This window comes from Sander vitreus, chromosome 21, assembly GCF_031162955.1.
Source record: "Sander vitreus isolate 19-12246 chromosome 21, sanVit1, whole genome shotgun sequence".
Lineage (NCBI taxonomy): Eukaryota > Metazoa > Chordata > Actinopteri > Perciformes > Percidae > Sander > Sander vitreus.
Genome location: NC_135875.1, coordinates 22008016 through 22021398, shown reverse-complemented (window position 1 = coordinate 22021398; position 13383 = coordinate 22008016). Strand labels below are relative to the sequence as shown.

General features: G+C 43.4%; 2 protein-coding genes across 2 annotated transcripts; one reads left to right on the top strand and one right to left on the bottom strand.

Annotated features, from left to right (window-relative positions):
• Position 1: 1 nt before the first annotated feature.
• On the bottom strand, positions 2-7249 carry trim65 (tripartite motif containing 65). The gene is made up of 8 exons (XM_078278808.1): positions 7147-7249; positions 6204-6652; positions 5951-6046; positions 4961-5191; positions 4260-4428; positions 4060-4149; positions 3556-3773; positions 2-2250 (listed from the first exon to the last, which is right to left on the bottom strand). The coding sequence occupies exons 2-8, from the start codon at positions 6648-6650 to the stop codon at positions 1942-1944; spliced, it is 1560 nt and encodes a 519-aa protein (XP_078134934.1). The 5' UTR covers positions 6651-6652; positions 7147-7249; the 3' UTR covers positions 2-1941.
• A 630-nt stretch (positions 7250-7879) lies between these two features.
• mrpl38 (mitochondrial ribosomal protein L38) lies at positions 7880-12796 on the top strand. The gene is made up of 9 exons (XM_078279808.1): positions 7880-7997; positions 8427-8615; positions 8744-8875; positions 8988-9190; positions 9413-9485; positions 9629-9674; positions 11119-11277; positions 12278-12414; positions 12556-12796. The coding sequence occupies exons 1-9, from the start codon at positions 7913-7915 to the stop codon at positions 12690-12692; spliced, it is 1161 nt and encodes a 386-aa protein (XP_078135934.1). The 5' UTR covers positions 7880-7912; the 3' UTR covers positions 12693-12796.
• Positions 12797-13383: the final 587 nt, after the last annotated feature.

Below are 13383 nucleotides of genomic sequence, written 5' to 3'. Positions count from 1 at the left end.
GTACAGCAGATTCCATCACAACACTGTCAGTATCACAGGTTTAAATCGGTACAGGCAGGGCGATTTGTGCATTCATGCCAAGATCCCAAGATGATGAAAACTGATCCATTTTCAGTTTTGTATTCTCAGGAGTAATGTACAGCCCACAACGATTTTTATTTATTTTTTTCTTCTCCTACATCACTTCTTCTTTTTTTAACAATGTCTTTATTGATTTGGGTTGTTCTTTTAACAGGACGTCGTCTCAAAACTACACCCTGCAGTGGCTCTTTGTCCTCTTCGCACCACATTATGAACTGGCTCACATCCTTCTGTGGATTAAATTCTCCCCAGAAATAAAAAAAAAAAAAAGAAAATGTTTTTGAGAGGTTTGTGCACACGAGCGCCATTTTCTTTTTTTCCAACAGCAATGGGGGTATGTTAAGTTGTGCTTTAGCAATTTCTCAACAAATGGCTTCTCACAGCATTGCAAAAAGGTCTCTCTCTTTGTTTTACTTCTTTTTACAGCCATGACGTGTGCATATACTGTGTGTCCCAATTAGGGTTTTGTCGATTTCCATCTCCACATTAAAGGAACCAGACCAGGCAGTGGTCAGTTAGAGGCTACGACCCCAGGACGAAATACGCTTATTCCCTCACAGAGAAGATTGATACAACTCTATGTCTGGAAGGTGGTGTTGATCTGCAGGGCAAGAAAGCGAATAAGCAGGTCTCCCAAAGATGATGAACTTTGTTCAAAGCAGACTAGAGTCGGGCATGGTAAAATCTGACATATGTCCAACACAAGTTGGCACACTTTCATGGTCAGACCAGCCAAATGGCACTTATTTAGGGGTTAAGTAAAAAATGATGCCGAAGTTGTCAGTTTAGTTGTAGTCCGGCACTCTCAAAGCAACACAATGGCTAAACTGATACCACTGTACTCATCTGCTCCTTAGAAACACTCACTCAGCAGCATGACCTCCATGTGTGTGGAATGATGATGTTTTGTATGAATCTATGTATTTTATAATGAGTAACTTGCCTGAAACCAACCCCAATCATCTGTAATAAATATGTACTGCTTTGCAGTAGAAGGAAACTCAATTTTGTGTAGTGAAAGTACAATCATCTACTGAGTTGAGGAGATTGGTCTTTTCGTACCTGAAAGCAGACGATCTACAACTGAGGGTTCTTTCCTACAAGCTAAGCAGCGCTGTCCTCGAGGGCAGAATGAGTAGAAATTGCCCGTTGCGGTTTTTAAACAGAACATCCAAAGGGAGGAAGGGCCACCTCCCCGGCTCAACGCCACCAGAAGCACACGCCCCCTGACCGTGGTTGCTCTTCATCCCCATCCTCTCCTCTCTTTTTTTTTTTAAGCGCTGTGTCCGCCATTTGTAGCTTGCTCTTGGGTGAGTGCTTACGATCTGGCACCTGGTCGCTATGTTTTTATAGAGTCCAGCGCTGTGGCTGGGGGCTACACACCCACAGCCCAAAGGCTGATGCCCCGAGAAACACTCCTGGTGACACAGCAAAATAAAGAAATAAAAAGAGAAAATACAGGCAGACAAGGCAGGGTCTCTCTGCAATTACAGAGCACACCACACACTTCGGGTGGCTCCCTAAGTCATGATTAAAAGGAGTTATTTTTGTACGAGTCTATACATTGTTTTTCAAGAAAATCCTACTCATTCTGCCTTTAAAATAGAACCCTAACGCCCTTTAGAACCAGGGTTTGTGACCCTTTCCATAGCTATGGTTTTGTCATGTGGTTATGTGAATAAGTCAAAGCCAGGTGGACAGTTTTGGGAAGGAAAGCCCATTACAGCCAGTTCTTCTGCTTAAAACAATGTAGGAAGGCAGTCATTGTAAAAACAAAAAGAGATTTAAAAAGCCCTCCTGAATGTTTAAGGGGGATTCTTATTACTGAGCTCGCTTCTTCACTTCTCTTTATGAGTCAGCTCATGTGGAGCAGAGGGTGATGCTGACCCCCTCTCCTATCCAGCAGGCGGGGAACAGCTCCTGGCTGAAGGCACAGTGGAAGGCGTGGAGCCTGGTCTGCCCGTCTCCGTAGTAGGTGAGCGTCCCCGCCTCGTAGTCCAGCAGCATGCCGACGCGGCTGTGCTGGGAGTGGCCGACCACAGTCTCCCGCCGGCCGTTGTGCCAGGCGCTGATCTGATGCTCGTCCAGTTGCAGGCTCCAGGACAGTTCGTTCATACCCACCATGCACCTTTTGCCCTTCTCCTTCCTGGGGATGGTCTCGTAGGTTACCTGATAAGAGGCGAGGGAGAGGATGTCAGTATATTACCTACTCCCCAGTTTGGAGAGACAGACAGCATTATTATGTATTAGTAAGCATAATATTAGTATTATGCCACAGATCAGCTGTTTGAGTCAGACTTTCCGCAGTTTATGGAAGAGCCAACAAATACAAGACAATAACTAGAGACCATCTTGGGATGGGATCTTCACACCAGCCATGACACCAAATCGGGCCAGGGGCGTGAAGTGGGGGGGGGGGCAATGGCCCCTTTTCTACTTCCTACCCCCTACTTCCTACATCATGCACTGTTGTGACGCTATCGCGTTGACACAATCTGTCCACCGACAAATAGGAATATAAACACCTGGCAAAGAACTCCCATTTTGCCATGATGACACACACACACACACACACACACACACACACACACACACACACACACACACACACACACACACACACACACACACAAGCGCGAAAACAATCCCAGCATCGCTGTCGCGGCTGGTAACTAATATGATCCACATGGTAAAGATTATACCTGCACACATCATCATGTTAGCATGGTCATTTGGAGCATGCTGATGTTAGCTTATAGCTCAGAGCGCTGCTAGGCCTAAGTGCTAGGGGTGCTTCGATCGAAGGAGCCTGATTCGAATGCCAATCTCACAGTTGAATCTTCGCAGAGGCGTCATGAAACAAGGATCATGCCATTTTGGCTACATGGGGGGTGCTTAATGTCTGATTTTACATAGAACTACCCGTTTTCTCCCAATAAGTTAATATACAGCCTATTGTGATATGACTATCAACGTATAATGCTGCAAATAAAAATGTGAAAAGAAAGAAGCTTTTAATAAATCTTTTTAAAGTGTGTGAATACATCCAACCGCCCCATGAGAACTTGGCGGCAGGGATTTAAATCTTTAACTGTGTGGGTGCACTTGAACTAGTAAAAGCTCATCCAAAGTAAGATCCAATTGTGTGCCACAGCCCGATACAGGAGCACAGCTGTGTGTGTGTGTGTGTGTAAAAGAAGTAGAGAGTGCGCACAGCAGGACAGACTTTTGCTCTGTGAGCGCTGCTTCTCGTTACAGGGGGTGACTGCTTGAGTGACACGCAAGTGCTACGTGATGAACAACTTTCATAAATATTTCATATCATTCATATGATGTTGCTTGTAACAGTTACTTTCAGATGCTGTGTTAAGGTTGTGATTCCTGTTCAACTTGGCTTGGCTAATTTTCCTGACTAACTTTAATGAACCACCCTCAAAACAACAGTGTACAAACACAACATGCATGGTTCCTTACCCCGAGGTAGGCCCAGGGCTTGGACACCTCCAGCTCCCAGTAGTGCTGTCCGTTTTTGAAGCCCTGAAAGCAGAGCACCTGCCAGGTGTGATCGAAGCGCGCTTCGTGGGCTGGGACAGGGCGGGGCCCGGTGGTCAGGTGCTCTGCCCTGCGGTTCTCCTGGGACAGACACAGGTGCCCGTTGGCCGTGCGAGGGTCAAAGGTCAGAGAGCATCGGTCTGTAATGAGAACAAAAGGAATCAGACAGATTGAAGCAGGAACAGATATTTACACTGTTAACGTACTGTACATGTCTGTGCCCTTCTCTCTGACAAAATCATTCTACGGTCGCAGGAATAACAATAAGGCCCAGTGACCTTTGCTGTCCCCATCTTTGAATTCCATCCAAGCACTGACGCTTATTGCCCTGCTGCACTTTGCTAATTAATTACATTACGAAAGAACCAGAGAGCCAGGTACATTCTTAAAACAAAAAAGCTGTCTAAAAGTTTAGATAGGACTTACAAGCACTGAGGCCCTCCTTCCCACCAGGGTGGCACGGAGCAGCTGGACTGGGAACCACAGCTAGGATCGGCCTCTTATCTTGAGGAGAACCTGGAGGCCAATGACAAGCTTAATAACACAGAGCAAAGATTGGGGAACACACTGCTAACAATTCCAGCTAAATTGCTACAGAGGGAACATCATTCCTGAAGGCATCTTACCATCTTTGTCCGGACCCACAGCGGTGCTCACAGCTTTCTCTAGGTCCTCAGACACCAGCTTGGAGACTCGGGAGAGGACATCTGTGACACCGTTTAATCGCTCTTGAAGGTTTGGCGTTACATCTGTGGGAATATCTTTGAAACGCGGGACCTCTATGACCATCGATTCCTGTGAAGAGATATGCATTTCAAAGAAGACCTTGATGATTTGGCGGCTGATGGTATTTTCCCCCCACCTTGCACAAAAGCTGGATTCTGTCGATAACGAGAGATCACGGGAGAACGGCGGCCTCACATATCACACAAAAGCCCGTCTCGTCAGGCTACAAGTAATGCGGTTTGTGTCTGAACTGCAGCGAACACATGAAGAGGCTGATGGGTTTGGTTCGCTGCCGTTCGGACTGTTTATTTAAAACAGCAATGGTGGACGTGATAGAAAGATGGTTCATCCAATCACCTGCCAGGTATTTCTTTTCATGTGCCTGCCCTTCCCTTTACAGTTTCCAACGACGGCTTCTCAGATTTGTTACACAGTTCTGTTTAACATACCATCTTGCTTGTCAGGTAAAGTTCCCCCCTCATGTGTGTAGATGGGAGGCATCTAACTGTTATTTTCTGAGTGCAATATAGTTGTATTGTTAGATAGATAGATACTTTATTCATCCCGAGGGAAATTTTAGTTTAAAGGCAGAAGTACAAACCTTGATGAGCTCTGTATCAGAGAGCTTAAGTACAGCTGCTATCTGTTCCTGGCTCTCTTGGAGTATCTGGGAGCGCTCCTTAAGTTCAGCTAACCGTGCCTCGGCCTCAGTGATGGCAGCTTCTTTCTGCTCCTCTGTGAAGAGCTCTGTAGCCTCCTGCTTCTCCACCAGTATTTTAATCAGGGTGGAGAACTTGACATTGACCCAGGTGGAAGTCTGCTGAAGAGTCACCTGTTGATAAAAGATGTTGAATCATATGCCTGCATTGAGGATTTTGGGTACACGTGTTTAATGGTGTCCGGTCCTAAATCTTTGATCCCTGCCTTTTTATTTATCTACAATAATATCAAGCTTCAGCTGCAGCTTTGTCCGTGAAGAAGACCTGAACATTTCTTATTTCATTTCGAAGTCTTGTGGGTGTGCAAGAATAATAATCAATTGCCTGATTTCCGTTAAAAATTGGCTGTAAGTGTGTGACAGCTGCAGGAAGTGGTGAATTGTGCCAATGTGGTTACCCAGTGAGAGTTAACACTGCTTGAATGACACTTGCTTAAATGTCAACGTTCGATCACTTAGAAACATATTAAGAGTTAAAGTGCTCATATTATGCTCATTTTCAGGTTCATAATTGTATTTAGAGGTTGTACCAGAATAGGTTTATGTGGTTTAATTAAAAAAAAACACCATATTTTTGTTGTACTGCACATTGCTGCAGCTCCTCTTTTCACCCTGTGTGTTGAGCTCTCTGTTGTAGCTACAGAGTGAGGCATCTCACTTCTCTTCCATCCAACAACAATATGGTGTTTTCTGAAAATTAAACCATGTAAACCTATTCTGATATAACCTCTAAATACAATTATGAACCTGAAAATGAGCATAATATGAGCACTTTAAGTCCCCTTTCTGACAGATTGAGAAAACTTGTTTGTTTGAAGCATAGTGAAGCCTTTAACTTACTTTCACAGAGGGAAAGCTTAAATTGGGGTTTACCTTCGCTTGATTGATATTTTCAGCCAAGTCATTTATACTTTTCAGCGTCTCTTCAGTGAGTTTCCCCACCTCCTTTCTCTTCCTTTCCAGCAGCAGCTGTAAAGAATACACCTCAAATTGAGACAGTGCACTTTACATAATCACAATCACAGTCCCCTTCGTTTCTGGAGTAAAGTGGACAGTGTCATAACTGGAATGACAATCCATGTTACAATACAAGCTAAGCAAATGGGGTGGCATTGCGTTACTATACCTCTTGGTTTTCCCTTTCTGCCTCCAACAACACCTTGTCGTGGTTTGCGCATTCAGAGATGCCACACTGGCAGCACACAGACATTTTGTCCTGCCTGCAGTAATAAACCAGAGGCTTTTTATGGCGATCACACAGCAGCAAGGCTCTCGCCCCTTCGCTTCCCATCATAAGCGACTCTCTACAGGAGGGGCCGGTGTTGACAGCCTCAGTCAAGACTGACAGGGACACATTACGCTTGAGAATGGGCCTGGTAGGAAACTTCTCATTGCAGATTGGACACTGAGGTCCGATATCAAACTTGCTCTTGGTGTCCCAGTGAAGGTTGACGCACTCTTGACAGAAGGTGTGACCGCAGGGGATGGTTACAGGGATCCGGAAACGGTCCAGGCATATGGCACAGTTCAGGTTTGAATTCTGAGAATCCATCTCTGAAGGAAGAGCAGACATCTCTGTGAAAAAGAAGAAGAAGAATAAGAGTTTGGTAATAATGTGATAGAACTCGAACATATCAGTGTATCATATCTTTACACCATGTCAGTAATGTAACTTAACTGCTTACCACCTTTGTTATTAAGATCTTAACATCACATTGTACGCCCTTAATAGAAAGAGTTTCTCAGAAGGGCAGAAAAAAATCATTCATGGCCCCAATTTTTGTTATTGTCAGTTATTAGAATGTGCAACAACAAAGCCATTGTCAAGTACAGTACAAGGCTCAGTCCAAATGGTAACGTTGGCTACCACACATTAACTTAACCAAGTAGAAGGAAAAGCTAACATTAGCTAACGGTAGCCTGAAATCAAGTCATTTCACGTTAGCTAGGACGTGTGGACAAATAATAATAGTCACGATATTAAAACAGTCTGGTGATTTAACTGTAAATTAGCGCACCATGTTACCCTTTACACTCTATATATAACAAGACACAATATTAATTCTTACCACTTCAACAGAAAGCTACATTCGTGCACAGCATTTGTGTGAATACTGACTGAATATCGTCAGAAGCTTCCCTGATGACGGCAGACGCAAAAATGATGCCTTCATGTGCTGTCGGGAAAATAGACAAACACATGTAAAATGTCCAACCAGGATCCAGCGAAACGTTACTAACGTGTTATACGCGTTACTAATACACCCATGGTTATATGCGGGGATTCATGTCACACTGCTATTGTTGTTATTGTTGCAGTGTTACATTTGTAACAAATAACACTATTCGCACGGGACTAGTCTAACCTGGGGACCTAAGACTCTATCGTTAGTAATTTAAAAGCTCCCATATTAGTAACGGTAATAGACAAGTAAAAATATCCCCGCAAATTACCCACCATTTTTAGCCAAACACAGAGGTTGTGTAAGAATATTAGTCTCTCGTGCGTATCGGCATCTCCGTGATTTGGGTCGTATTGACTGCGTTGTCAATTATAAATCTTGAATGTACTTTTCTGTTTGGTTTAACTCCCAAACCAAAAACTATAACGTTATATTTTGAAATCTGCACGAAAGAAAGCTAAAACAAAGAGCACGTAACATAATATATGTTACCGTTATTATCTCCTGCTAGTTGACTACGGTTCAGTGCTAAAGAAAACAAAAAAACTTAAAAAACAAAACAAAACAAAAAAAACTAAGGTCCACGAACTCGTTTTGCTTTCTCTCGGCCACCGTATCTTCTGAAAAAAAGAAGGGAAAAACTCATTTCAAGATGGCGCTGCGCACCGTTTGCGCCGCTACCTTGCGAACTGGGACAGATTTAGGGGTCAATAATGCGAGGACGTTTGTCACAACAGGTATTGTAACGACATCGCTAAATTATATTGTGTTTACATTTAGTAAGTTCGTGCCCGGGGATTGCATGTACGGTGTGTGTTAGGTTAGCTAGCTACATCGGTTTGAAGCAGCCTCGTTACGTGCTCTCCTCTGTGGAGAAAGACATTTCGCAAAAGTCCATAGAAAAATGTGACTATTAATTGTCAACTTAGTGCTGCAGTGCTCGGCAGTAATAGTAATAGTGCCAGCACAATGGACTGTATACTGTATAGTCAGCACTGATAGGGTTATCCATCTCACATGCCCGGGTTACCATTAACTAAAATATCATCCTATTTTGGGCATTAGTTCCCACTATTGGTTTGGGGAAACACGAGGGGAACCAAACATGAATGGTGAAACAAGTGCTATGTAATTAACTATCTGTTTGGGATGTTTCCACACAACAGCATTCCTCTGCAGACGGATACCTCCTATGGGTCCAATGCCAAATGAGGAGGTTGACGTTGAAAACCTGGAGTCATTAGAGAAGTATCGCAGCTACACTCGTTACTTCAAACAAGCGGAGGAAGCAAGGAACAAACCTGCATGGTGGAAGACCTACAGGAGCTACGTGGAAAAAGCTGACCCTGAGCATGGTGAGAAATAAAGGAGGAAGATGAAGCTACAGTTGACAGTGATTTTCCCGGAGGTGGGAACATGTCATGGCAAAAATGAATGGTTAAGTTCACAGTTTGAAGTGTTAGTGTGAATCCTGTCACGGCAGGTGCAGAGCGAGTGGACATTGGACTGCCGTACTATCGACCCGGCAGGACCAAAGAAGTGAGGGAGAGGAAGCAGGTGATGAAGGACAACAAGAAGAACATTGAGCTGGAGAGGGCTTCACGTCTGCGCACTTGTAAGCTCATACACACTTATCATAAAAGAACTACTTAAGCTTTTTGATAAGTAAATGCATTTTTTTTTTATTTTTTATAAAAACCTCTTTTATGTTCTCTTTATCTCACCAGTTAAGATCCCTCTGGATAAAGTGCAGGAAACCTGGGAGAAGGGCACTGGTCTATTTCACATAAAGAGACTTGCAGACCACTACGGAGTCTTCAGAGATCTCTTTCCCATGGCATATTTTCTACCTCAAGTCTCGCTCCGGATAGGCTATGGCCAGGACAACACTGGTCAAGTGCATTATGGGAATCGACTGACACCAACAGAAGTACGTAAACGGACTGGCAGTTTATAGTGTCCTAATTTTGCCTATAATTGATATTCTAAGGGCTAAGAGTTCATCTTTCTTTCTGCCTCTTTGAACACATCGTTCCCTCATTGCATTCTGATGTGTATTTTATTTTATTCACTTTTCTGCTCTGTACCAACCTTTTTATATGTCTTCTCTGACTGTATTCTTTGCCTTGTCTTTGCTGTACTTTTTCTCTAGGCAGTGTCCGTCCCTCAAATCAGCTTTGATGCCGAGGAGGGCTCCCTGTGGACCCTTCTGCTCACCTGTCCAGGTCAGCATCAGCTATCACAGGAGGCCAGTAGATTGTAATAATCAGCAACTGTCTATATTGCCTTTTTAGAAGTGAATCAACACAGGCATTGATGGATTCTCAGCATTTACGGACCGTCTAAAATCATTTATCGTCTTTTTCAGATGAGCATCTTCTGGATAATGAGGCAGAATACATCCACTGGCTAGTGTGAGTACTGCAAGTCAAGTCAACTGTGCTTTTATTTTTGAATCACAGTTAAAAACAACACAGATTTACCAAAATATGATTAAATAATTAATGACAAACATAAATTACAGCTACCATCAATTTACTTTTGTCAATCCATGCTTAACCGGGCAGTTCAGTAAAAATTAAAGTCAGAATGATGAATGTGTTTTGACACTAGAAGGCTGTTTTCACATTCATCTGCTGAAGATGGAAAGTTTCTCTGTGCTCACCATACATCTGAGTTTATCAAGTGGGCGTACAAGCAGAAAAACTAGTTTGGGGGCCAATCATGGTCAAGTGTGACGTGGAAACGGGTGCACATACACTAATGGACTGTTCAGCTAAGTAGGAGTAGGCCTGTCGCAATATGCAGTAACAGCGTTTCCCACACATAGACTAACGTGTGGCGGTGCGCCGCACTACCAACACCGGCCGCCACACATTGCGTTTCGTTATTATTATTACTTTTTAAACGCTATTTAAAACACGTTCAGCTGCATTTCCTTCCTTTAACTGCTCTCCTCTGTCTCTCTGTCACTGTCTCTCGCTCACACACACACACACACACACACACACACACACACACACACACACACACACACACACACAGCTCCTCCCACCGTGCCGTGTTTGGTGTTTTTATCCCCCAACGTCGCTTTCCAGGCAGCGCGGCAATGGGTTAAGGCGACGGTTAGCTGCCTGGAAGGCAACGTTGGAGGCTTAAAACACCATCGAGCCCACCGTGCACACAGCGTCTGTCTCCATAAAGGAGAGAAGACGGCTGGCGAAATTCACAAGTTCACTAAAGGTTGGTATCTATCTTGTGAACACAATCGCACACTAAAAAGTGCTATAAAAATATTTTATATTCTGAATACAATGTTGAGTCCCGACCCGACTCTTAGCAAACAAGCGATTGCGCCTGCTTTAGAAAGTTAACTAGTCGCAAGTTTGCGGTAAAATGCAGTTGGGTTGTCGAGGTCAAAACATTATATGTAGCAGCTGTGAATCAAATACACTTATTATAAATAATGTTATGTCATTTTTTTACTCTTACACTTAATATTTGCTGCTTCAATCCAGATGAGTATTGAAAAGTATTTTCCGTGACTGAAAAAGGCCCATGTTGAGGATGAGGACCAGCCTCAACCGGCGGCATCAGTCTGAAACGGAGCTCAACAGTCCGACCGGTGTAACTAGTTATGTTATTAATTGTTTACAATATTTTCAGGCTTCAACCAGTGAAAGACAGGGTCAGAGAGAGAGAGAAATTCGTTAGGCATTGAAGTAGGAGAGGAGGACCACATCACTCAGTTTTTGGTACTTGATTTTTTTTTTTTAATGAGTTAGAAAGAGTAAAAGCAATTATAAGTATATAAGTATTTTTAACAACTACAACCTCGAATGACCCGTGTTTCTGTAGCGGGAACATACCAGGCGGAGCAGTGCAGGCTGGAGAGGAGCTGTGTCACTACCTGCCCCCCTTCCCTGCCAGAGGAACAGGCTTCCACCGCTACATTTATGTCCTCTTCAAGCAGGAGGGGCACATCAACTTCCAGGAGGATGTCAGGCCGTCGCCATGGTGAGCCATACACTCAATACACAGACGGGAAGCTGACCTATCTCCACAGCGCTGTGGAGTAAGTGGCACAAGTGGCGCTAAGCTCCAGATGCAGAGACGGCGGCTCTGCAAAATAGTCTCGGGAAGGAACTTGTTTTGGTGGAACATTTGCACCTCGCAAAAGAAAACGCCACATACAATATTAACTGAAGTTAACTGTTCACACAATACAATAGTGTGAGCTACTTAAATTAGCTGGATACATGGTTAAATGTAACTTGCTCTTACCAGTGTATCGCCCTGTGTACTTCATCCATAGCAATCCTCTCCAGTCGGTCCCAAAACATCCCAGTTGGACAGTAAATGCCGTAAACGTATTCTTTGTAAATCTTTACAATCATTCCCCGAGAGAACCAAGCAGGCCTGCCTTATTGCACGATCCAAAATGGCTTCAAAATTTGCTATGCTCTGCATGTTGCTTACTAGCTCAAACTTTGTTGTTGTTTTTCCGTGGCGAAGGGATTTTAAGAACAGCAACACACAGAGAGTGGAAGCGGAGGGGAAAAGCCTGACATCAGACTATATAAAATATAACCACATTCAAGTACAAGTACACTTGTACACTCATTACTGCATAGGATAAGTGCTCAAATTGAGTTTTTTTCTTTTCTTTTTTTAGTCCCGCAAATATCTACCTTTTTTTTTTAAATGTATACTTTGCTCATTTTGTCTTGTGATGCTCAAATAGAATCTTCTGTGATGATTGTGATAATGTTATTGGCCTCAATCGCCAAAACAAATGTTCCACCATAGGTAGTGACAGATTTACAGACATGAAGTGATACATTGAAAACATTCCCAAAAAAAAGGACATTTTCATGTAATTTAACCAATTGTTTAAACATAAGAGTGTGCCACTGTCATCGACTATGGAATCCGTTAGTAAACTGTATTCACATGCTTACATCATGTTTGATATAGCAGCAAAGGGACTAAGCTTGCGTTGGCTCTCCTCTCTTAGCCATTCTCTGGTGGATCGTTCATTTAAGACGATGGAATTCTACAGAAAGCACCAAGACAACATGACACCTGCCGGCTTGGCCTTCTTCCAGTGCCAGTGGGATGAATCTGTCACCGACACCTTTCACACCACACTCAGTGAGTCACGCTCACAAACGCAGCGCAAGTTCGGTCTTGTCACATTTTCCCTAACCTTCCTGTATTTTAGGGCATTAGGTTTGTATAGCAGTTGCTTGTCTAATAATAATAATGTCTGCCTGTTGAATCTTTTCCCTGCAGACATGAGGGAGCCAGTGTTTGAGTTCATCCGGCCTCCAGTGTACCACCCTCCACAGGTCAAATACCCTCATCGACAGCCCCTACGCTACCTGGACAGATACAGAGATGGAAAGGAGCACACATATGGAATATATTGATTACGAGACAAACACTCACAGAGTTGAGAAAACGCATTTCCTTGCAAACGTGTAGTCATGTTTGGCATATTTATGTTAGAAAAATAAAACCTTTTTCAACTGTGCTGAGATTGTGCTTTGTTTATATCTGCCAAGGAGGTTATGATTTTGGTCCTGATGGAGCATATTTTTGGTCTGTTATTAGTTGGAAACAGACAGCATTTGTTTCGATACAATTTGATGGAAAGTTTGGGTGAAAGAACTGGTGATTGATTTAAAGATGCATCCTCCAGCAGCATTGCCCCATGGATGACCCCTGCTGATCCATAGCCATCTCAGCTGCTTCTGTGGTGGACTTTATTGCATTTTTCTTCGCAGCAGGGATGTCAAGTTGGGTGTAGACTCTGCAGAGTGAACGGCCTGCAAAACCTCTGCACCCTACCTTGATGGGCTCATAGCAAGCTCACATTAATTACTATAGGGTATATATGTCAAGCTGCCAAAAGTGAAATTTTGGATTTAAATGGGAACTGCACATAATTCACACATGTCTGTCTGTTTACAGGTCTTGGGAAGTACTACGGTTTGAAGTGAAAGATAAAAGTAAAAATCCTTCACTTTTATTTACACTCGTAAACATACAAAAAGTATGAACAATGTGACAGACGCAGGTTAAAGCGCTCGCCAAAATTCAACCTAGGGTCTTTTTGTC